A 23,366-nucleotide genomic window follows, 5' to 3' on the forward strand; every position below is an offset into this window, starting at 1 on the left:
TGTGTGGAAACCCGACTAGTACATCATTATACAAAATACAGTCATATGTGTGTGTATTCCATATAAATAGGTATTATATCTTAACTTGAAGTTCTGCAGTTTTCCAGTTGCAGTTTTCACAACAAAATTTTAATTGTAATCATGGTAAATTGTTTCATAATCTATAGTAGTATTAATCTGGGGTGCAACTCCAATTGCTAGATATTTTAATCTTATTCATAAAAGTTCACCATGAAAACGATATATTTTAATACTTTTAATTCCAAACAGCGCAAACAGTAAGTAGTACACTGCAAAAAAATATTGATAAAATCATATATAATACTATAAATAAATTTATTTACACACAATATATATGTATATATTAATATTTATGTATGTTAACCAGTTTTTTTTTTAATTTTTTTATTATTACTCATTATCACTTAAATCTCTTTTTTATTGTAATTGCACTCATAAAAACAAAAAACTCAAACAAAATGTTATCTTTACACTCGTTTGTCACCGGTAAAACTCGTGAATATCGCTAGCAATTTAATACCTAAGCATTAAGTTTGAAACAAATTACACATTGTCGATTAAAAGCGTTCCTTATAAAAATATCCAATGATGACGCGTACTTCAAATACTACTACTAACTTCGAGCATTATCTAGGCGAAATGATAAGTATACATTTCAATACACATTCATGTTTTAGTTTTCTTACATCAGTGCTAGGACAAACACTAAGCGCATTCTGCCTTATTAATTATTACAAACAAATTACTTAAAATATATAGGTAAAGTTAATGTTAAATAATTAATGCTGGAGCCAAATTTAACAATAAATTACGAACGAATGCCGTCAGTAACGTTTAGGTGAGAACATAACTAAAAACTCTTCACAATAGTTACGAAATTAAATATATTTACTTTGTAAATTAAATTAAAAAAGTATATTGCTCACCTATATAAAATATAAGCATATTTAAATTTGTAATATACATGTATTTTTGTGTCATTTGTATACGTACTAAATGCGAATATTATATCAAGAGTGTGAAAGCAGCGACACGAAGAAGAGCTAATAATTGCTAATGATTAACATAAACATTAGCACTCACGTAGCGAGTTACTGGAGCTTATTGCTAAGATGTTGGAAGTTTCAGTTTTACAGCCAACATAGTGGTGTATAGTCGATCAAATGAGCGCACGGAGTTTTTAAATATTGGGGTGACTAAGAAATAATTGTACACACCTAGCTTTCGCCCAGCTCGCCTATCTCAGTAATTTTTTATCAAATGGATAGCATTGAAAAGTTGTTTTGAAGACAAGGCCCAAGTTAATTTAACATGTCGCTAAATAATATAAATACAAACAACTTTTACGAAGAACCGATAACGTTGTGGAAAACAAAACAGCGCGTTCACTACAGAGATGACGTTGCGGCGCAAACCAAAAAGTGCGTTTTTACAGATTTAAATGCTTGCAAAGTAGCACACATATGTATATAAAGAAAATTAATTATTTTATTTATGCTAAACTTTTTAAATATCTGAAGTATGAAGCAGCATCAGTAATACCCCAAATAAGAATTAATTAAAAACAAAAATGGAGTAATAAAAGTTGAAGTTACAAGCAAGTATGATTCACTTTCACATTAAAAAACAATGTTATTTTTCGGGCTTGATATATGTATTTACTTTTATAGTTAGCTGATCTCCGTTAATGACATACTACGAGAATTGTAGTTGAATTAGCACATGCTCTATATATCAGGCACATTCGAAGTCACCTATACATACGTACATAGGTATAGTACCATAAATAACGCAATTTATATTTGACCAATAAATTAGAAAATTGTGACAAAATTGTCGAACTGAATTGATATAAAAAGCCCAGACCTAAGTAACTCAAATTTAAAGGAAAGTTAATATTGTAGTTTAAAATACGGAATAGCAACTTAGGTTTCAGGGACAGTCTGAAACTCCAATGACATAAAATCTCTGCTCTCCTGCAGATTTGCGCTTTTCAAGATCGTGATTTTACTCCTAGGCACATACACCTATCTTACAGCTGCCTTAAATATTAATCCAAAGTAATAGTAAGCTATCGATGACAATTTCTTTGTATTGATCGCATTTGAAGATACCAAAAGAAGGCATCGGAAGTTGCCTTAAAATAGATAGATATGAATAGTTAGAAAATATCTACTTTCAAACCTCTAAAATTTTTGTAGTAAATAATTTCAAATATGTTATACAATATACTAGAAGTAAGAAAGTGACACTCAAGCGGCTGATACTGATTTGCATTTGTTCACATTCCCAAAATAAACAATGTTGTCTGAGTTGCGAATCAACAAACAACCACCTCAAAAAAGAGTACACAAGTGCACTTTAACTTTGGCTTTTATTCGGATCTTGATATTAATCTTATTCTATTTTCTATCTTTTTATATGAATAGAGGGTAAAATAGTTTGAATCAGTGATAAGGCAAAATTCACATTTGAGGAACAACAAAACCTATCTAAAAAATGTATTGATTGATTATGGGCTATTATTTGTGGTTTGTTATCAATCAGCAATAGCTCTGTAATGTTAGCCTTCAGTGCCGGTGTTATATTTGTTAATTATGGGTGCTTCCAAGCTTCTTAAGACCACAGGTCTGTTATGAAAGTGTTTAAGGTTCATAAAAATCAATCAAAAATCCATCGACCGACAACACCGAATGATATCCATTTAGTGAACTCGTCAACATGCAGTCAACCAACATGAGACAATTTCATATAGTAATGTCAGTTGATTCGACAATTTGAAATTGACCAGAGGTCTTTCAATTTGATTAGATTTTGTGAACCTATTCCTTGTTCATAAGTTTGTCTATCTACATAATATACATAGGGACATACATATGTGTGCAACGATATGCAAAACAATATTACAATTAATATTGTTACATAATTAATTCGAAATTTTGCGCCAGGAACCAAGTATTTACCGACAGTTGTGAATATATTACCATAAGGCAACCAAAAAAATCGATATCATTTTCCCGTCTAACACCTGCAAAAACGCCACCATCGGACACCCAGCTCTCAAGCTGTGTTAATAAGTCCATTGCCGCTACTTCTAATTCTGTGATACGATACGCTCGGACTGCATGCGATCATTGCGGCCATCATAATATACCGATTATGTCACACCCTATATCTCCGCTGGCAAAATCTCAAACCAATTTGGACCTAGTAGAACAAAATAGCCAGCGTCAGGCTCTTTTACCATTACCAATCATTGGAATTCACCGCGACGACTCAGCCTGCACAATTCAGGTTTCACGACGTCCATCCATACTACTGCAAGAGATACTCACACAGCGGCCGCAAGGTCTAGGACGTAAGGATCCAAGTTTATTGCATCCAAGGAACTCCAGGAATGCAGGGTATAACTCGTGTTAATAATATTATATTCCTCTTAATGCGCATGAATAATACACAATGAGCAATTTTAATCTGATTTTTTGACGTCTGGCCTTTGACTTAGAAATCTTAATGGAACTGTCACGGGAAGTACGGCAACCATAAATTTCCAAAGCGGGTCAGGCAGTGCTCGGAATGGATCCAATGCTTATTACGACAGCGGTGCAAAAAGTTTTCAAGCCAAACAACAAAAAGAAAAGAATCGGCGAACGGGCAAGTAAGAGCATATTTATAAATACATTACATTATATGGAACTTAAATGTATTTCTTTTTATAGCGATGCAGTTAGTTCTGCTTTGTCTGCGACATATTGCAAGCTATTGGTGCTGTTAGGTGTGTGTCTTCCTATCACGGAAGTCATATCAGATCAAATACCTACATATGTATATCAGGGCTTCTATATTTACCTTTATGCTGGTAGCATACTGTTCGTGATATTTGTATACATAAGTGCATTTCGTAACCGGTCGTTATTCAATGCACTTAAGGATTTTCGTAAGTTTTATATATGAATGCTATCTCAGTAAAGAGTGTGCTCGTCTCTGAGACGCCTGGCACACATGTTAAAATACTATATATAGTACAATATTTGTTTGGTGAAGTAATTTTATTATTTTAGCGTAAGGCTAATTACTACATGATTTGAAATAATATTGTCAATAAGTTCCTAATTTCTTAACACAACTTTTATTTGTTTCAGACGAAAAGAACAGCAATGTACATTTAAAGCACAAAGTCACTCATTTTGGAAGTTTTTACTTGCGCGTTGGTGCCATTGCCTTTGCCATAGGTACAATGGTATACTCGGGATTGGAATTCGGTCAATTCTTTGAACTAAATGGTCAGGCAGGATGTCATGATGTCTTTGTAGCCATTACTCCTATTTGTCGTATGGTTCTATGCATTGCACAAGTACAGTTTATATTCCTTAACACCACATATATGGACATGGCGCGTCATAAAGTAACATCTCGTTTTGGTCTCATGCATATGGTGGCCACAAACTTGTGTGAGTGGTTGTATGTACTTGTCGAAGAGACAAAGCATGAGATATTTCATATAAGTCATCACGACATTGATCCGGACCTGGATCCTGTATTACACAATGGACCATATGGTGGACCTAACTGGTCTGCTGTAAACGAGTCTTTGCACACAAACGGATCTATTCACTCTGGATTCATAAATGCGAGTCACACCGCAGAAGTGGCACACCATTTATTAACGAACATTTCAACGTCCATTAATAGCAATAACTCGATGGTGGCGCCCACACCATCATTTAATGGCTGCTCCCGCACAACTATAATGGGTGCACTAGTTCAACAATTATCACCATTTCTTTTTCCATGTACAATCGAATACTCACTCATATGTGCAGTAATTCTTTTTGAGATGTGGAAAACCGTAAAATCTATTCCAGACATCGATAAGACTCGCAAGAACTCTGTAAAACCAGTGACTCAGAAACCAGCCCACCACTTTTCAGTTGACTGCTCTCAATCGCACAAGGGCCTATTTTTTGGTATATTAATAATTGTCATGACTATTATTTCAATGATTATGTATTTTGTGTTATACACTCAACCTGGCTTTGAGCTGATCGCGACTCAGGAAGTTACGCTTTGGGAAACGTTCATGTACTTTATGTGCGCTTCCGCAATAATAACCGGTAACAAATTTGGAACAATATCAAACAACATTTAAATTGACTCATTTTCTTCCTGGTGATAGGCATGATTCTAATGCGAGATCTAAGATACATAAAGGATACTAGCGACGAACATCACTCCATGGACCTGGATAACCTGTTACTAGTTGTGGCCCAGACCGGCGTATATTTGTATGGCATGTTTAGCATACTTGGCAGTTACTTTGCCAAATGGGATACAGTACCCGATCGAATTGAGGGCATTATTGCTGAGGTATTTGGTGTTGTACAAACCTCATTGCAAACCATGTTCATTCTCCATGCCAGCCACCGTCGCTGCAAAGGCTCCAAACAGGTGCGTCGAAAGCCGGGACGAGAGATAATTACATTTCTTTTGGTCGCAAACATTGCCATATGGTTTGTCAACACTTTAATCAAAGGTAGAGCTGTTTTTCGTGAGACGCATCTAGAATTCTTTGGCATTTGGGGCTGGACGATTATAACACATATATCCATGCCCTTGGCAATTTTTTATCGCTTCCACTCTACTATATGTCTGTTTGAAGTGTGGAAAATAACTTACAAAGCCAAAGCACATTAGTAAACTTGATAAATGTATAATTCAATTTTCTTTTTATGCAAATTAAGAGTTTAGCCTAATGTACATCCTAATAATACTTTCTTTAAATTAAAAAATAATAATATGAAATACTTCGAACTTTGTATTATCTAAACATATGATTCCGATGTTTAGCTTAAGGCTAACTCATTTATGTTATAATCTTTTGTAGCGACTACAGTATTCCTTCGCAATAACACAGAAATAAAGTTTTTTTTTTTTTTTTTGGATTTACTGTTGTGCGTGTTTTGTGTTGTGTTTTTGTTTTTTATATTATTGCAATAAAATTACCTCTTTTTATATGATAGAAATACTATCATAAATAATATATTCGTCATTTTATAGGACTTTAAATAGTAATCCAGCGGATCAACGCATACAATGTTTGAAGAAAATTAAACATATTTTGGTGTTATAACTCCATATAAGTAAATTCTGAACGAAAAGACCATTAATCAAAGTGATTTGACGTAGTCAAACCTATTTATAGAACAGATGGCATCTTTACTATTATTTAATTTGTTAAATTTTATTTTCGTTGTGAGTGTTTATTGCAAAAAAAAATGATTATGGCAAACATAATATCAGACGTTTGGTTTGTAATTATTTTGGTAAGAAGCAAACTGTTATCTCGTTTAATATTGCTTACTTTCAAGCATATTTATTGAAGAATCTATATTTCTACAAATTAGTAAGATTAGATTTGCATGTTTAAATATTTTAAGACGTTATGTATGCTAAATTTATATACTTTCGGTTATATATAGATGAATTTTTTGAAAAACTTCCCTATATAATAGGAGCATTTTGGATTTCATAAAATATAAATAGATACCGCAAACTAATTTAATAGATTGCAACAAGTTGTATACATTTCTGTAACTATTTATACTCGTATATGTATGTTTTTGTTCATAACATTTTGAAAAAGGATATTAAGTTATTTTCGTATAAGTTCACCTAAAAGCAATTGTATATTAAATTGCGTTTTCTATATTACTTTTTAATTTTATACTTTTTAAATATTTTTGATTATTAAATTCATTACAATGAATATTTAATTTTATTTAATTTTTGTAAGAATCTGCATGTTTGTATCGCTATAATATATAAAATAATAAGAATGCCAGTCTAGACACTTCAACGCACATGGGTTGGTTACCCGACGAATGAGTAAATTAAATATAATTTATAATAACACAATGCTAACGAAATTAGTAAGTTAATTAATATTTATCAATAAAAAACAACAAATCCGCAAAAATAAAATATTAAAATATATTTGGTTTGCTCAAACAATTGCAATTGCACATACATACATACATAGATGTAAGTATATATCTCAATGAAATCGATTAGATTTATTTATATATTGCATTTGTTGTATTGGATGAAAATAATTCAAATTGATCAAATAGTTATGTATTCAATAATATTAGTAGTCCCGCCTCGCATTTCATTGACGCTACTGAATATTGATTTTAAATAGCTGATACTCAGTTTTTTTTTAACAATTTTATAACTAAATTGATTTATCTGGTGATTTTGTTTTATTTAATTGATTTCTTAATCTTTTGAAGTTTATTATATTTCAAAACTTTGAGACTTCATATGCTAACATATGAATTGTCTGTTTATAAAGGCCGTATAGAATTGTGACGAATTCTAAAACAATTGATTTGCATGGAACTCAACAACTCAATATCTATGTATATATGTGAACAGACAGACGTTTCCTCTATGATACGTCCAACAATCAAAGTTTAACAATATATACTTTTGGAGGCTTTTGTCATTTTTGGATATTCAAAGATTTGTCTTTTCAATATTTTTTTAAAATTTAAATTGTCAATTTGCTAGTGAACAATAAAAAGATTTAAATAAATAATTTGTCTTAATTACCATGCATTTGATTTTTGTTTCCCGACCTATGCGCTTCATTTGCTTGTACATGCATGATATAGATATAATTTATTGTAAGGCCAAAATTATGTGGTTATTAAAAGTTGTAGTGATTTTAATGTCAATAGAATATAACCTTTATCCTTAAAATGACAGTTGCTGTTTTTTTTATTTACTTTATAAAGTGCATTTACGTAACTTGCAACAATATGTTCATCACATATGGTTGTATTATTGCAGAACATTTTTTTCTCAAAATAAATCACCATTTTATGTTTCAACATCCAATTCGATTGTAGCAATTGCTGCGCAAACAAATATGTAGACTATAATTATATGCAGTATAAAAACCTCTATGTGTAAGATATTTGGATGTATTCAAATTTGCGACTTATTTGAATAGTTAAATTTTTCGCGGCGCATGGTCTATTTGATTAGTTTTAGTACGAATCTCATATCAAAACAATAACTATATTTTACATATATGTATCTCTCATACATAAATTGTTGCAAAGACAAAACAAAGTAGTTAGGATAAAATAACAATAATTACTCAAATCATATTCTCCAATAAGACTATCAATTGCAATAAAACACAACATAAAATATTCAGACAAATTTGTGCTTCTTTTAAATTTTATCTAATATAAACGTAATAATAATAATAATAATAATAATAATTTTTATAGTGAAAGACTTTGCAAACGAAAGCTTATAAAGACATAAAGTTCACTTAAAGACTGACTTCTTTTTTCCAAGTTACATTGACTTTTTATATGTAATATACATACATATTTCTGATATTAGTTTGTTTATAAATCGCTTATAATTCGTTATAACTTATCTTAAATTAAAGCGTGAGAAATGATTGAGACCAAAATGGTTTTACTTCGTAATGTTTTTTCTTTGCTGACTGTTTTATATACTACATATAATTTACTGTTTTTGTGTGTGCATTGTTTAGCTTAGAATATTTTAGAATGGATAAAATGCAGCTATGCTGGAAGTACTAGTAAAATATAGTATCACAGTATTTTATTATTTAAGGTCAAATTTTGGTTTATATGTATCTTTATTATTATGCACTACTACTCTATTTATTATTAAGGAATAGTATGTTATAATTAGATATAGATATACAGTTGTTTGCCAATATGGAGTCAACGAAAATATGGATTTATTGTAAGACCATTTATGGTTATTAACTACGATAGAATAATTTCATTCATGGTACACATAATAATTGAGGTATTGCGTAGCAACATTTTTAATAAACCAGTCCCAATTTTTCCTATTTTATTATCAAAGTCATTAACTAATAAATTGAAACTGTCAAATAACCTTTCATTTTCGCACTGATTTGAATGAAATGAAATAAGACATACATATACATATGTAAAACTATAAGTTGTCGTTACTAAGTCCTCAGAAATAATATATTTCAGTCAGGAAGAATTGAAATTATACAAATTTAAACCAAATACTAAATAGTATTGAATAATAAATATATTGTCGACATAAAAAAGAATGAATTACAAATAATGGAAATGTAATAACAAAGGAAACTACAATTTACATACATATATAGAATTAAGTTAAGATAGTGTTTATATTGTTTTCGATATAAATACTAAAAAGCTATATAAGCAAAATGTATAAAAATGAAAGCTTTCATTATTTAGTTTCTGTTTTTGGAGTATTGACGGTATTTAATTAATTTATTTAATGTCTAAAAAATAGTGGCAAACGGCAACCAATTGACAATCTTACTAATTTTGAGATTTCATCTCTCTAGTGAATTAAATGAAATTTTCTAATTAAATTAAATATCAAAATTATTTTATTTACATTATTATAAATAAATGTTTAAGTGTAAAGTTCGACTACTGTATAGTTTTGATAACCCAATTTTAAAATTATTCTTATGATTCCCAAGAAATATTTTAAAGATTAAAGGAATATGGAAAGGAAAGGAATATGTTACCCGCATGTTCGCATGTGCAAATCTCCATTAATATTAAAATTAGTTTCGCGACTAAAAAGTCGTTAACTAATCAAAGCAATAATCGTTTGGCACCCCAGAAAAAGAATTTAATTTTATCAAATTAAATTTAAACCAAACATACGAATCCAAATGATGAAAAAAATAGAGAAGGTTTGTTTTTAAGTTGTAGTTTGTAATTTATTATTGAGTAACAAATATGCTATTGTTTTGAATGTAAAATTACATATATATCTCAATTTAGATTGATTTTTCGTTTACTAAAAGCTGCGAAGACAGTGGAAATTACTTTTTTTCCCGTAGTAAACCTATTAACTTGTCCATGGTATTTAATTTTTTGGTTTATTTTCTAAAATGTTATGGATAAGAAAGTATATAATTCGAAAGTACAATTCCAAATTGTTTTTTTTTAAACATATTCGGGTAAAAAAAATGTATTTTTTAATGTGATGATGTAATGGAGTTTTGACTGGAGTACTAAATATTATATTACGAATATGTAAACGTCGAGTGATAATACGTCATGCTAATGTATTGAAAATATATTTTCTATTCTATTGAAAGACTACATTATTAATTAACCGAATAAATGAACAACTTCTACCTTTGACTTAATCAATTTTCATATTCAAGTGGTAATTTTAAAATTAAATTTTGGATGAAAACAATTAATAGCTTCAATTTCAGCCACGCAAATTATAAACATAATAAGACTTGTCGATAAATAATTAATTACTCAAAGTAGTTATTAATAGAGTTAGCTTTTAAGTCTTGAACGTTCTTGTTGATTAAGGCCCACGTATTTAATTATCCGCTAAAATTAATAGATAAATGAGCCATAAAGGCACTTCTGTAAATAAGATTTTTGTACATGCATATTATTCTCGCTGATAAGCGAATATTTTCTGATATTATGGAAGATATTAAATTCATCATTCGTCTAACTCATAATGATAAGTTTATGTTGGAACGAGATGGCACAAAATCGGAAGATTTTAACATAGTTGTTAGCTTATGTGGGGTGGTGTTCAATTTATTGTTTAAATTTGAATCTGAAACCAATGTGTTGATTATTAAGAATTCAAGTGGCCGCAGACGTGTTAGTTCTCAAAACATACTAATTCTTGATAACAATAAAGTCATCATATCACAATCTACAATCTATATACATAGAATTGTTTGTGTTGGCTGATTGACAATCAAAGCAAGTCCAGAGTGAGCTACACATATTTAAAATATCTTCTTGTTCTTATAGCGTTCCCTAAGCATTTGAAAAATTATCATCAGCATGATAAATTATATTAGGAAGAGTTCAATGAAGTCAAGTTGTCCTATAGCAGAGAGATAACTATTAAGATAATTTAAATGGTTTAAAAATCATTTGTTCAAAATTGCTACACGTTTATCATTAATTTTTATCTGTAACAATGCAGACACCATTAAGGTTATCTAGTTTTTAAATATATAATATTTTCTTAAACATAAACATAAACCTAAATATAAATAATAAAAAAAAATTTAATTAAAAATAAAAACTTAATTGGTAACAATCTTTGGAACGGTTTATTTATTAATTATCTATTATTTGTTAATAAATAAGAAACTATTCGAAAGTTATGAAATATTAGTACGTATATATTTTCCCACGTGTACATATGTTTATTGTACTCAGTTACTATATGCTCACTAAAGCCAACTGTATATATGGATGTTTAAATATAAATATAAATATACATACAGTAATTAATAAAATAATTCAAATATTTTTAGACACATTTTCTCACAAAATATGGTAGGAGGGAAGTAACAAAATTACTAATTGTAAGATAAATAAATTAATTATTAGAAGTTGTTAAAGGTATAGGTTTCATAAACTATAAATTAATTTCGTTTAAGTAAGATGCCATAATACTTATTTACTTAGCTCCAGCATACATAGTACTACACTCTATTCTAAAAATATTCTACTAAAAAATCTCATTACTCCAATATTTAAACCAAAACTTTTGTCGTTGTTGTCCCGATATATAACCGGATTATCTATCGAATTCAATCGGTTTTATTCTGATTGGACCAAAATATAATTGCAGTCTACATAGCAAGAATTCATATAAGCTATAGTATCTAAATCTATTAATTGCTTGCCGTTTTTGCTGTCTTTTAAAAAAAAATTACTCTGTTACAAATATATCCGGCTGACGGTATCGCTGAATGCAGTCATTCGACAAGCCCAAATTGGTCTTGCTCAATTGGTTTTTTTAGCCAGCTGCCAAGATCCTCTCGTTTAAACGCAGAAAAGAGCTCTTGCTTCGCTGTCTGCAAAAGAATACGGAATGTTATATGTATAGAGCAGAATTAACATTTATGACCATTACAAACCTGGTAGTCCTTTACATCTGCCTTTGTCTCTCCATAATCTTTGTTAACTTTTCGAGTAGGCATACCTGGCAAATTTTTCATTAAAAAGCCAAATTTCTCAAAAAAAGCTTGTTTTGTAATTCTTGACACTTGACCACCGATTGTTCGGCCAGTCAGTGAATTAACCACCTCTAATTCAGTATCACCAATTGTCCAATTAATACCGAAGTTCGGTGCTTTAGCTTGATTTCGAGGTTCAGCAGAAGTTACTAATGCGAGACGCGGCTTGTTTAAGTGGTAAGGTGGTGGAAGTCCCTGTATGGATTTTTCAATACGTCCACAAACAGCTCGGTACATATGCTCTGGATGCAGAAGACTACCCAATACGATGGAATGCAGGTATACAGGTTCAATAATGGAAGACAGAAGCGATCCTTGGATACCCACAATATTCCAACGTGCGATTTTATCCGAACAGGACATTGTAAGCAAACGTTGACCCTATATAAATTGACATTGATTTAAGTTCATACATTAACGAAGGTATAAGCGTAAGTAACTTACTTGTAATACACCGTCCCATGTTTGTATGCCATCGCTGCTCTTAACTGGTATGGTGCCTTCGCCCGATTCAATTTTTGTACGAAGTTGTCCACGTGCTTTTCTATTCGTTAGTATTGATTAAATTTTATTTCCGAAGTTAATGGAATAAACCATTGGAGCCAAAAAAATCAGTATAGAAACATGTACAACGTTTATGTGAAAATCCAAAAGCAGTTAGTTGCATGTATTTATTGGTAAGCCGAGAAATGACAAAAGGATAAATTATAATTATAAAGTGAACCTGATGATCTGAATATTACATGACACCCCCAAATATATTTATAAAAAAAAAACTTCAATATAAAGACAGTCTAAAATGTTAGTTTGAGCATAAAACGTTGAAGTTGCATAAGTCAAGACAAATAATTGCGATAGAGTACATATTTAATATAATTTTAAATGGCAATAATAACGTTAAGTCAAAAACCCTTTCGTTATTGACTGCAACTGATTAATAAATTACACAATTTGAATGTATTTTACTATTGCGCTCCCCATCTTACCTCAGCAAAACTATTTTCGTTCCTTCTCGTTTTCATTTGCCCTTTCTATTTCTATCTCACTCTATTTCATATATTCTACTTTTTTGCTCTTACACTGGCATTTTCCTCTTTCTCTCTCTTTCTGTCCTATTTATTTTGATGTTTGTAGTCTTTTATGACAAAAGAAAACATCAAATTCATGATGCTTCTAATATTATGTACTATCAATGTGGAATTGCTTCTCTAAATTGATGCACAAGTATAAGCAAAATATATTTTGATAATTTTTCCGTTTGGGATTAATATTTTATCACAATATACATTCTGCTATGCATAACATTTTCTTCACTTTTTAACACATTCGTAATAAGAACCTTCAATTTATTAGCAGAAAAACGTTGTTTCCAACTAACAAAATACTATTTGTAATTGCTTTGCATTTAATTTTATCTCCCTTAGTTTTCTATATTTTTAATAATAGTATTTAGAAATTTGTTGTACCAACCTATTTGGATGCTTATCAACACCAGTGTCGTTTTCGTGAGGACTAAATATCCGTGCATCCCCACATGGTGCTGTATTTATATACAAATGGAAATGTACCCCGGATTTTAGTTTATAGGGGTATTGCCCGTCTGTATTCCTCACGAAAATCGACTGATATGCTGTTGCTATAATTCAGAAAAAAGTAAACAAGTAAATATATGTAAATAAAAGTTAGGATTTGGGTTTTTGTTGATTCAGATTGTTGTTTCTTTGTTTTTGAAGTTGTATTGTTTTCAATTATTGTATTCAGTTAAACTTCAAAATTTCTGATATTGTAAAAGTAATATATATGTAGATATATATAAAAATCAAAGTGTTCTATATTTATATATATGTACATATAATATAAGTAGTCTTTACTTAATCTATAGTTAAAAATTTTACTTTAACTGTTAGGAGTTTAAATATTGGCGCCGACTGTCTCAAATTTGTTAATGAACACCAAGAATCAGTAAGCAACGTTTCAATATACATACTTTACTTAAGTCAGTGGTGACGTATAAAGTAATATTAAAATTGAAAAAATTCGTAAGAATCGGGTGGGGTAAATTCCTTATAATAAGCCATATTTCTGTATTATCGGATGAATTTTGACATATTACTCATATAGTCATTAACAAATAAACATTTTGCAAAGAAATGATAGCAGATAACAATATCAACAAATTGAGTTCAATCACCGGCATTGTCGATGGTAGAAAAGTTGTTGGTCTACGAAAGGAATGTGTAATAATAACGTCTAATATTTCAATTTTAAAACTGATATGCACTTTTGCCATTATAATTGTTATACTTAGGGATTAATGTTATTTATAACAAAAAACAAAATATGAAATAAATGTATTATAAAATTAATACAGAAAATAACACCAATTCACAAAAACGGTTTAAAAGTATTTAAAGTATGCTTGCAAGCACGGCAAAATCTCGAAATTAATAATTAACTTTATCTGAAAAAGGGTTTCACTTCAAACAATGTGATTAGGATTATTAGAGATAACTAAATTTGAGAACAAAAGAAAAATGTTCAATTGATCACAAATGTGTCTGTTGTAATGATTGCTTGTTTAAAAAACAAAATTAATATACCATACCCTGATTACACTGTAGATCAAGTTGAGCATACAAATACTTTAGGAGGCAACGCCTGGATACTATTTCAGCATGCGAGTCATTTAGAACAGCCCCATTTACGCTCATATGCTCACCGCTTACACATTTTGTACCCGTCGAAACTGAAATAACCTTTAAATACAAAAAATCAATGAATATATCAAAAAATATAAATATTATACGAACCTTGGCTTCGCAAAAATTCATATTCTCTGTCATAACTATTCCAGCTAGAACCTTTCTGCGTGAGTACGCTTCTTGCCCTTTAATAACCTCCATAAATTTTTCCAGTACCAACCGTCCAATGGTATCTGCGTGTATTTGCGGCAATTCCATTGAAGACGATTTGTCATCTATTGGCAAAGGTGCATTCTTTTGTGGTGCCATCATCGGGCTATAGGAGATGTTACACAATGATGCAAGAGCGGCCTTAGCTGCCGCATTTTTTGCCAGCTTTTTGGATGGGCCTAAATATGTTGTTTAATGATTTTTTGATCTAGTATAATCATGTAGCAATACCAACCTGTGCCATCAAATTTTTTGTCATTGATAGTGACAGTCATTTTAAATCTACAGTTATTTTGAGCACCGTCTATATTCATGCATTCAAAATTAACATCGTTAAAAAGTTCATACAGCAGCATAACAGGTCCTTTATCTGGTACTTTCTTCTGCCCATCCACGGCAATGGTATTTTTATTAGCATCTATCAATTTAATAAAGAAAATAATATTTTTAATTTAGTATACTACTTTTAAAATTATAAATCATTTATATTTGGTATTCATACTTAAAAAAATCTTTATTAATTCACCAATGATTCGAAAAAGAATAGAAGTTAGGTCTTATATGTAACTGGATTTGCTAATCTTAATTCACAAATATTTTACAACAGCCATTTTTTACCAACAAAATTCATGTGAGTCCTTAATTATAACTTCAAAATAATAATTGATACAATGGTTTTAATGGTTCTTAGAGTCTTAAATAAACATATGAATATAAGAGTGGCCACTATGGCTGAGTCTTAGATACAAATCGACACAAGATAAATTTTGAACTACAAAATAAATGTAAATTAAGTAAAGAAAAACAAAAATAAATAAATAAAAACAAAAAAAAAAAAAACATAAAACACTAATACTTGCTGTGGCTCATGCAAAAGATTTGTGGGCGCAACGTGGGTTGTTCAAGCGAGGTAAGGTTGGAATTCATTTCAGGCAACATCAACGTCTGAATCAGTTCAACTAATTGTTCATTGGACACGTTTTCAATACCATTTTCAAGATGTTCGTCACTGGTAAAGTCCAAGTTGCCTGCAGGCTTCAGGGGCGACAAGACTGCTCCGTCTTTAAACTGTATGAAGCTTCGTAACGCTGTAGCTGCTGCTTCAATACGAGCCACCTTTTTACTTCGCCCTTGGCCCATATACTTTTGTCCATCCACCTAAAACGATAAAGATACATCCTATATTATGCTGTTAGCTCGTATATAAATTATATTCAACTTTACACAGCTACTAAAATATATATATTATAATTATATTATAAATATTATAAATATATATAAATTACATTAAAAAAGTAAATTTAAACAAACAACGTTCGTATTTTTTATAGTTTGCAAGAGCGTTATTTTTGATGTGGGAATATGCATTTTAATTACATTGGCTATGTTGAAATTTTGTTATGGTCTATGGCCAATGGTAGCCCTTATTAAATTGATGTTAAGCCTGGCTTTTATTATATGTATTTGTATCTGATTTACAAAAATATTTTATGTTGTCATCCACTTTGATGGATTTAGTGTTCGATGTGCGAAGGTAATATACAGTTAGCAACATAAATATGCATATTTTATGATATTCGCTTTCCTTTTCAAATTGTTTTTGTATATTATATTTACCAGCTTAATATATATCTATCACGATATTGTATTGTAATAGCCTCTAAATGACAACGCTTTTGACTTCGCGTGCTGTACACAACTGTTTGTGCTTTTAACTAACTGCGGTTACAAATGAGGGCAGTTGTGTCATGGCGGTTGTATCAATACAATCGATTATATTTTCAAAACATTCAAAGTTAATTTATATGAAAATACTTCTGAATTTATGAGATCGGAATTAAAAAAAAACAATCATCAATAGAGAAACTATAAACATTTCAATTATTTGAAAACCTTTTCACATACATACTATACATATATAAAACTGTATACTAAGGAAGGTTTTTTTGTCTGCCAATTCTCATTTAAATACATTTAATTGCGTAATATACATAGTATATATATAGTTCTACACGACTTACCTCCACGGAGATCGTAAATAACGGTGCGTGCACCGGACCAGTCTGTGACTCTAATTTGTATATCAGTCCATGACGCAATTCATTTAGCATCGCAACGGTATTTTTTGGTTGTGGTACACGTTCTTTTCCAGCTTTCTTTTTCGGTGGCACTTTTGTTGGAAAAGATTTCAAATGTATATAAATATTTTTCTTTTCCAATAGTCATAGAATACAATTTAAAGTTCATATCTTCATATAAAATTGAATCTTTATAAAGCACATTCTTTATTCTTACCGGCATATTTTGGCATATCATAACGCCGTTTTTGGGGCGATTTTCGATTATACCCGTTCATGTTTCCCTCCGTTGATACAGTCACAGTCTGCATATGATAATTAGAAAATTATTTATGAGTATAAAAATGTATAAAGCAAAATTAAATTATACTATTAACACAAAGCATTACAATACAACATAGACATCCAGACATTAATATATAAATATGGATTATTACAAATAATATGTAAATACACAGCAAGAAACAACGTCTCTGACGAATAAATGTGATTCGGAGGGATTTTCCTAAATACATTTACATATCTACACTTCCAACTCCCAAAGATCAAAGTTTCCATGAGCATAATATCAGACAGATATCGATATAACTTTTATTTGGTTTGGATATTTTGGATTTTTTCTGCTAGTTTGAGTTGCATGCATATTCATATTACTTAACAAACAAATTTTTTTGTCGTTACCATATACCAAATTATTCACATGATTGCACTCACATTATATTGGGACAGTGGTAGCAGCGAATGACTTTTATTAAAAGTACATTGTTTCTTAGCTTGAGAGTACGAATTAATGTACTTTTGTTGTCGATGATAAAAATATACAGATTTAACACGACTCATAGGATGAAAAAATGGGCTATATCTGGAGTGTCCTCCAACACAATACGTGGGCACCATTATATTATGAAGAATACAACACACAATTAGTATTAATATTTGGAAATTTTACTGTAGTGCGGATAAAATTAGCACGTGATCTCCGGCGGACGGCAAGAATTGAACTGACGACAATTAAATCAAAATGCACTATCCCATTAAAGCACAAACAAATATTTATGAAGTATATACTTATACACATGTGCATGTACATATTCTCGGGTATTCAAAATTTTCGCAGTGCGATGTTCACAAATCCGCAGTCCCATCGCATGCTGATTCTTTTATGTTGATAAAGCATTGAAAGTGCGAAAATAAAAATTTAAACATTATTGGTATTTTGGGCCTGAACACATCGTATACCTTGAATATGGGATTATATTGAATTCTATGTTTTGCAGTAAATGTTAATAGAATGTGAAATTTGTGTTATTTTATGACAATTACAGAATTTTCTGAACAAATAGAAATTAAGAATTTATAGATTATATATATCTTTAAAAAATGTATACGCATTTCAGATATATTAAATTTATTAATCGAGTTATGTACTCAAGATGTGTATAGCGTCTTCATCGTCTATGGAGCATGATACTCAAATTAAAGTCTACAAGATTTTCAGACCGATGTCGAACAGAAAGGAGTATTTACGAACTTATGTTATTTTTATACTGCGTCGTTCATGCCTTCAGAAAAATGCTCTTAGGTTTTATTTTTCATTGGTGACATGGTAGAAAAAAAGATTAACGAATAGAAAATACTCTGTGCCCGTCGCAAACCAATCTAGAAAGTAAATAATACGCATGTATATAATAAAATTGATTCCATCATTGCAGAAAGTACTGAAGCCGCGTCACTTTATGGATATTTTTATTTATAGACACTTAAATCGACGAACTCATAAATGAACAGGACTGACGCCTTACGCTATTGATAATGACACATACTGATACATACTCTTTAACTTCCGGGTGTCTCATTACGCCTGGTATACAATGTTTTTAATGGATACAAATTCGGACTACTAATTAAAACGTGTGCATAGCAATCATGCTAAAAGTAGACAATTGAAATGTACAATTGGTAGAAACATTGCAAAGGGCCCTGTTTAAATAGGCAAAAGCAACAATACACTCGCATGAAATCGTTATTGTGTGATGTTTTCAACTGCATATCGGTGCACCTGTACCTAAAGTGTCAGCTGCCAACCGAGAAATGACTTTACAATAAGCTTATACTAAATTAGACAAAAATCAACTGCACCTGTTGTTCACATCTTTTCAAAGATCACTTGGCAAAATATTCTGAGAATCTTGACTTAATTATGACAACCCTCACAATAAAATGCGTTGGACAGAAGTGTATATACATTAATTACCAAAACAGCAAAAATTATTATTTAAAAAACAATTTCGACACTTGATCGTAAAGTAAGTAATATTAGTCACAATACATTTATAAAACACTTCAGAATTATTAATTTTACCTGTTAAAATTGCTAACACTTCTCGCTCTACTTGTTTTCCATATATATGTATTTACATATATTCATATAAATTATAACAATTTTATGAAATTCCTCATTAATCAATAATGTATATTTATTTCAAATTATAGTTTTGGGGGTTTCAATATATTTATATACTTTTGTTTAAATTTGCATTTTTAATTAACGATCAGAAAAGCTATAATTAACACCTGCTACATGTTATTCAATATTATATTTATTTCAATTCCTACTGTATTAAATTTACGTTTAGTACCCCATATTTCTTCAGCATGGACTTAACTTTCAATATTAACTATTATTTCTATTATGATATATATGTATATACATATATAAATACATATATATATATATATGCTTTAAGTGATTAAGTTAACTGTACCCTATTTTGTCGTAACGATTTACTTGTGGAAAATGGAATAATTGTTTTATATAAAACACAGATCCAAACAATAGTTAAAATAAATAATTCCTAAAACATTGACTATGATAACTTTTTAATGAATTATATTTTTAAAACATAAAATATTTCCATTACAATTTAAAAACATATTACTCCTAATAAAGTAAAAAAAATATTAATTTCATTTTATTGTAGAACTCATAATTTTCTCAAGTGAACGAAAATTTATATTAGAGAAAATTTATATATTATTCAAGGTAATGAAGAGACTATTTACATAATAAATATTTACCAATATAAGTAAAGTTATCATGCAGTAACTAGCATAATCTTACAAAAACTTAGTTCATACATACATACACATAAACTTTAGCTACGATTATGCTGGAAACTCAAGAACCTACAGCTAATCGCTCAATTTACTTACTTCTACAAAACTGACAATTAACATTAAGCTTGTATTACGTTTAATTGTATGTATTATATAACAACATGGGTACCCATATACAAGTGTATGTAATATACATTTATTTTTAGAAGCCACAAGCATAAACGCAGTAATAATGAGTGATTTTTTACAAAAATATAATACGTCCAATGACGTTTCGTGTCTACTTACATGCTGCACAAAATTGTTATTGGCGCTGTTTAGCATGATTTTTCCAATTGAAATTTCTCGTACTTCTACCGTTTTTTTATAATTTGTTATGACTTTAAGGTTAAAGTAGTTTATATACTGTAATTTAAGAGAGGAAAGAGCCCACTCTTGAGTTTATTGTTTACATGTACGAAATACACATACACATGTGTGCCATGTTGTCTAACGTTTCAACTATAAAATCTACTTACGTTAAATAATATACAAAAGTTAAAATAAGGCAAGTACAAATTAAAAGACGAAGTACTTCTTAAAAAGGTAAAATGCATTTATATAACTAATTTTTCATGAATTTTTTTTAATGTTGCATCAATGTTTGATAGTAGGTTGATACGACTGAAGAAGGTATGCATATTAACTTCTAAAAAAAAAATTAAGAATAAGTAAGTTTGAATGTATGCTAAGGCACATGTTATACACTTATTTAAAAAATCTGTGTGTATGTGTTCGCTAATAAGGACTTAAAAAAGGTTTTTAGAAATTAGGAAATAAATGTGCCAAAAATCTTGAATTATTAGAAATAATGTGGAAGTCAGTAATTTCTATATTATGTATGTACATCGTCCACCTAAACTCAGAAAACTCACAATCATATATTGCAATTCACAACCAAATATTAATTTAAAATGGTAAGTGTAGCATGAAAAAGTCATTGCCTTTCGCCTTTCAAACGAAGAGTGACGCCCTGCCAACATCATCATCAACATTTTAAAATGTTTAACTACTTTAGTGCAGGGAAACCATGCAAGCAGGTAAATTGAAATTAGATATGTATTTTATATGCAACAGTATATATGTGTATATATATACTATGTATTGTCATTAATAGCATATTAGAAAAGCTTCCAATTATATATACATTGTTACCAAACTCCTATCTTCGAGAAGTTAACAATATGTACATATGTATGTATGTCAGATACTATGTCCACATAACACTCACTTAACTTTATAAGACTTGTTAGGTAAGTAGTACTAAACTGAAGGATTCAGAATGGAAGCGCTTCATAGCACAAAATATGCTTGAGTTACTACATATACATAGGTCAACAGTTATTGTTAAACAGAAGTTAATTTAGGTCGCATTTTAACCATATACATAAGTATATAAAATATATATGTACCTATAAATTAAGTACACGTAAATAATTTTCCTTCAATACAATTATGTATTTATCTAAATGTGTGCTCTAATGCACTTCAAAATTTATGTGTTGGAATTAGCATCTCTTTATGTACGTACATACATACATACAAATATATGTAAATACACTATATGTACACTTAGAATGTACATACATATGTATGTATGAATAAAATTGATTAAATACGAATATTTTAACTTAATGTTGGTTTTCATGTTATGTTGCTGCTGCCTACCTTACTCGGAACTTTGAACAAGCACTAATTATTGATTTTTGCATCGCGTTTCTGTTTTCTGTTTTGCTTTCATATATTCTTAGCAACACTACAAATAAACTACAAAAACTCACACGGGCCAAAGACGCACACACAAAATTAGTTGAAATCTTTTGTTGTTTTCGCTCACAACATAAATAATTCCATTGATTCAACAATATGTTGTATTTACGTTACAATGTCAAAGGCATAAGTCTGTCCGACATGAGCTTAATCTCTTGATTTTTATTGCACTTTTAAATACGAGATGACACAAACTCAGGGATGGTGGAAAAATGTATCGATTAATGTTATTCGGAATCGAATTGGACTTTTTGACGATATTTTATGTAATTAACCTGAGTGTTCATGTTAACGTGTTACTTGCCATACGTTCGTTTGCATTATGTTTGTTTATATAAATTGCTAGTATCGTACTGAATTTGTTATTTGGCTTGCTTAATTTAACATCTTCTGTACATCGCAACTATTCATAAGACTAAATTGTTCAACCCTAAAAAATGTAAATACCTTCGTAATTTTACAATATTATAATACACTGTAGGATTTTATTAAGTACAATTTTAAAATATTAATTGATGTTTCCGAAGGTATATGCTACTGTGAAATATAGATACGCATGTGCTCTGCGTCAATTCATAAATACACAAATACTGATTTAAGTAATGCTTTACCGTCTACCTTTGGTGCACTCTTATACTGTAAAAAAAACACTCGCTCTGCACGATTGCCTCTCCCTCTCTTTAAGCAATTGATAACACATACAGAAAAATGCGATTTTCCTTTTCTTGCAAACGTTTGATATTTAAATTTTAGTACCTAGTAATATATTTATTTCTGATTTAAGATATTCAGGCAATTTTTTAATTCATATTAAAAACTTTGTATCACTTCCTCCGTATTAATTTTTGCTTGCACTTTCTATACACGCACTGTCAAACTAGAGGTGGACATTATTGGGAATGACGATATAATATCGATAGTATATTATTTACAGCGATGTTATGACAGTGGTCGAATATTAGTAATTAATAATATTAATTTTATTTATATTGCGTAATGCTCAAATAGCAGTCACAAATCTTGCTTAAATAAATTTTAGACTCCGTTTACATTTCTTCTACTCTTCGATTTTTCGCTTCGCATTGTTCAATTTTTGTAAGGGGAGAAACATTTTCTTACAAATAAATAAGGGTAAAACAATAGTTTGACGGTTCTAAAAATCCATACAAAATAAGGGCTTCACGTATTTTTCAGTATATTATACCAAAAAAGTGTTTGCACTAAAAAATACACCGAAAATAATTCACCGACGGAATGTACGCAAGATAGCGCCGCAACTTTAGCGTCACATATCGGTATAAAAATATAAATATTTTCGCCATTTTACGTGATATT

The 23,366-nt window shown here is 30.0% G+C and overlaps 2 protein-coding genes and 2 long non-coding RNA genes across 18 annotated transcripts; 1 reads left to right on the forward strand and 3 right to left on the reverse strand.

Moving 5' to 3' along the window:
* The first annotated feature begins 740 nt into the window (after positions 1–740).
* Positions 741–5,934, forward strand: LOC133847405 (proton channel OtopLc). 2 transcript variants are annotated; one of them, XM_062282416.1, is made up of 6 exons: positions 1,143–1,442; positions 2,970–3,425; positions 3,527–3,679; positions 3,741–3,958; positions 4,164–5,135; positions 5,198–5,934. In XM_062282416.1, the coding sequence occupies exons 1-6, from the start codon at positions 1,333–1,335 to the stop codon at positions 5,713–5,715; spliced, it is 2,427 nt and encodes an 808-aa protein (XP_062138400.1). In that variant the 5' UTR covers positions 1,143–1,332; the 3' UTR covers positions 5,716–5,934. The 2 variants fall into 2 exon arrangements, with proteins under 2 accessions (XP_062138401.1, XP_062138400.1); XM_062282417.1 differs by lacking the exons at positions 1,143–1,442; positions 2,970–3,425 and adding an exon at positions 741–859.
* On the reverse strand, positions 3,104–3,977 carry LOC133847407 (uncharacterized). Its single transcript, XR_009895163.1, has 2 exons — positions 3,871–3,977; positions 3,104–3,808 (listed from the first exon to the last, which is right to left on the reverse strand). It is a non-coding gene; the product is annotated as an uncharacterized LOC133847407 (long non-coding RNA).
* Positions 5,935–5,991: 57 nt separating the features above from the next.
* Positions 5,992–8,846, reverse strand: LOC133847406 (uncharacterized). Its single transcript, XR_009895162.1, has 2 exons — positions 8,525–8,846; positions 5,992–8,127 (listed from the first exon to the last, which is right to left on the reverse strand). It is a non-coding gene; the product is annotated as an uncharacterized LOC133847406 (long non-coding RNA).
* A 2,478-nt stretch (positions 8,847–11,324) lies between these two features.
* Positions 11,325–22,915, reverse strand: LOC133847408 (double-stranded RNA-specific editase Adar). 14 transcript variants are annotated; one of them, XM_062282422.1, is made up of 12 exons: positions 22,788–22,915; positions 20,511–20,627; positions 17,323–17,410; positions 17,049–17,197; positions 15,888–16,185; positions 15,263–15,445; positions 14,926–15,206; positions 14,721–14,871; positions 13,586–13,751; positions 12,560–12,659; positions 12,017–12,496; positions 11,327–11,953 (listed from the first exon to the last, which is right to left on the reverse strand). In XM_062282422.1, the coding sequence occupies exons 2-12, from the start codon at positions 20,544–20,546 to the stop codon at positions 11,855–11,857; spliced, it is 2,031 nt and encodes a 676-aa protein (XP_062138406.1). In that variant the 5' UTR covers positions 20,547–20,627; positions 22,788–22,915; the 3' UTR covers positions 11,327–11,854. The 14 variants fall into 14 exon arrangements, with proteins under 14 accessions (XP_062138414.1, XP_062138406.1, XP_062138405.1 ...); XM_062282421.1 differs by lacking the exon at positions 22,788–22,915 and adding an exon at positions 22,043–22,275; XM_062282429.1 differs by lacking the exon at positions 22,788–22,915 and adding an exon at positions 22,043–22,269 and having other exon boundaries at positions 16,017–16,185.
* Between the last annotated feature and the right edge of the window lie 451 nt (positions 22,916–23,366).

This window comes from Drosophila sulfurigaster, chromosome X (genome assembly GCF_023558435.1).
Source record: "Drosophila sulfurigaster albostrigata strain 15112-1811.04 chromosome X, ASM2355843v2, whole genome shotgun sequence".
Lineage (NCBI taxonomy): Eukaryota > Metazoa > Arthropoda > Insecta > Diptera > Drosophilidae > Drosophila > Drosophila sulfurigaster.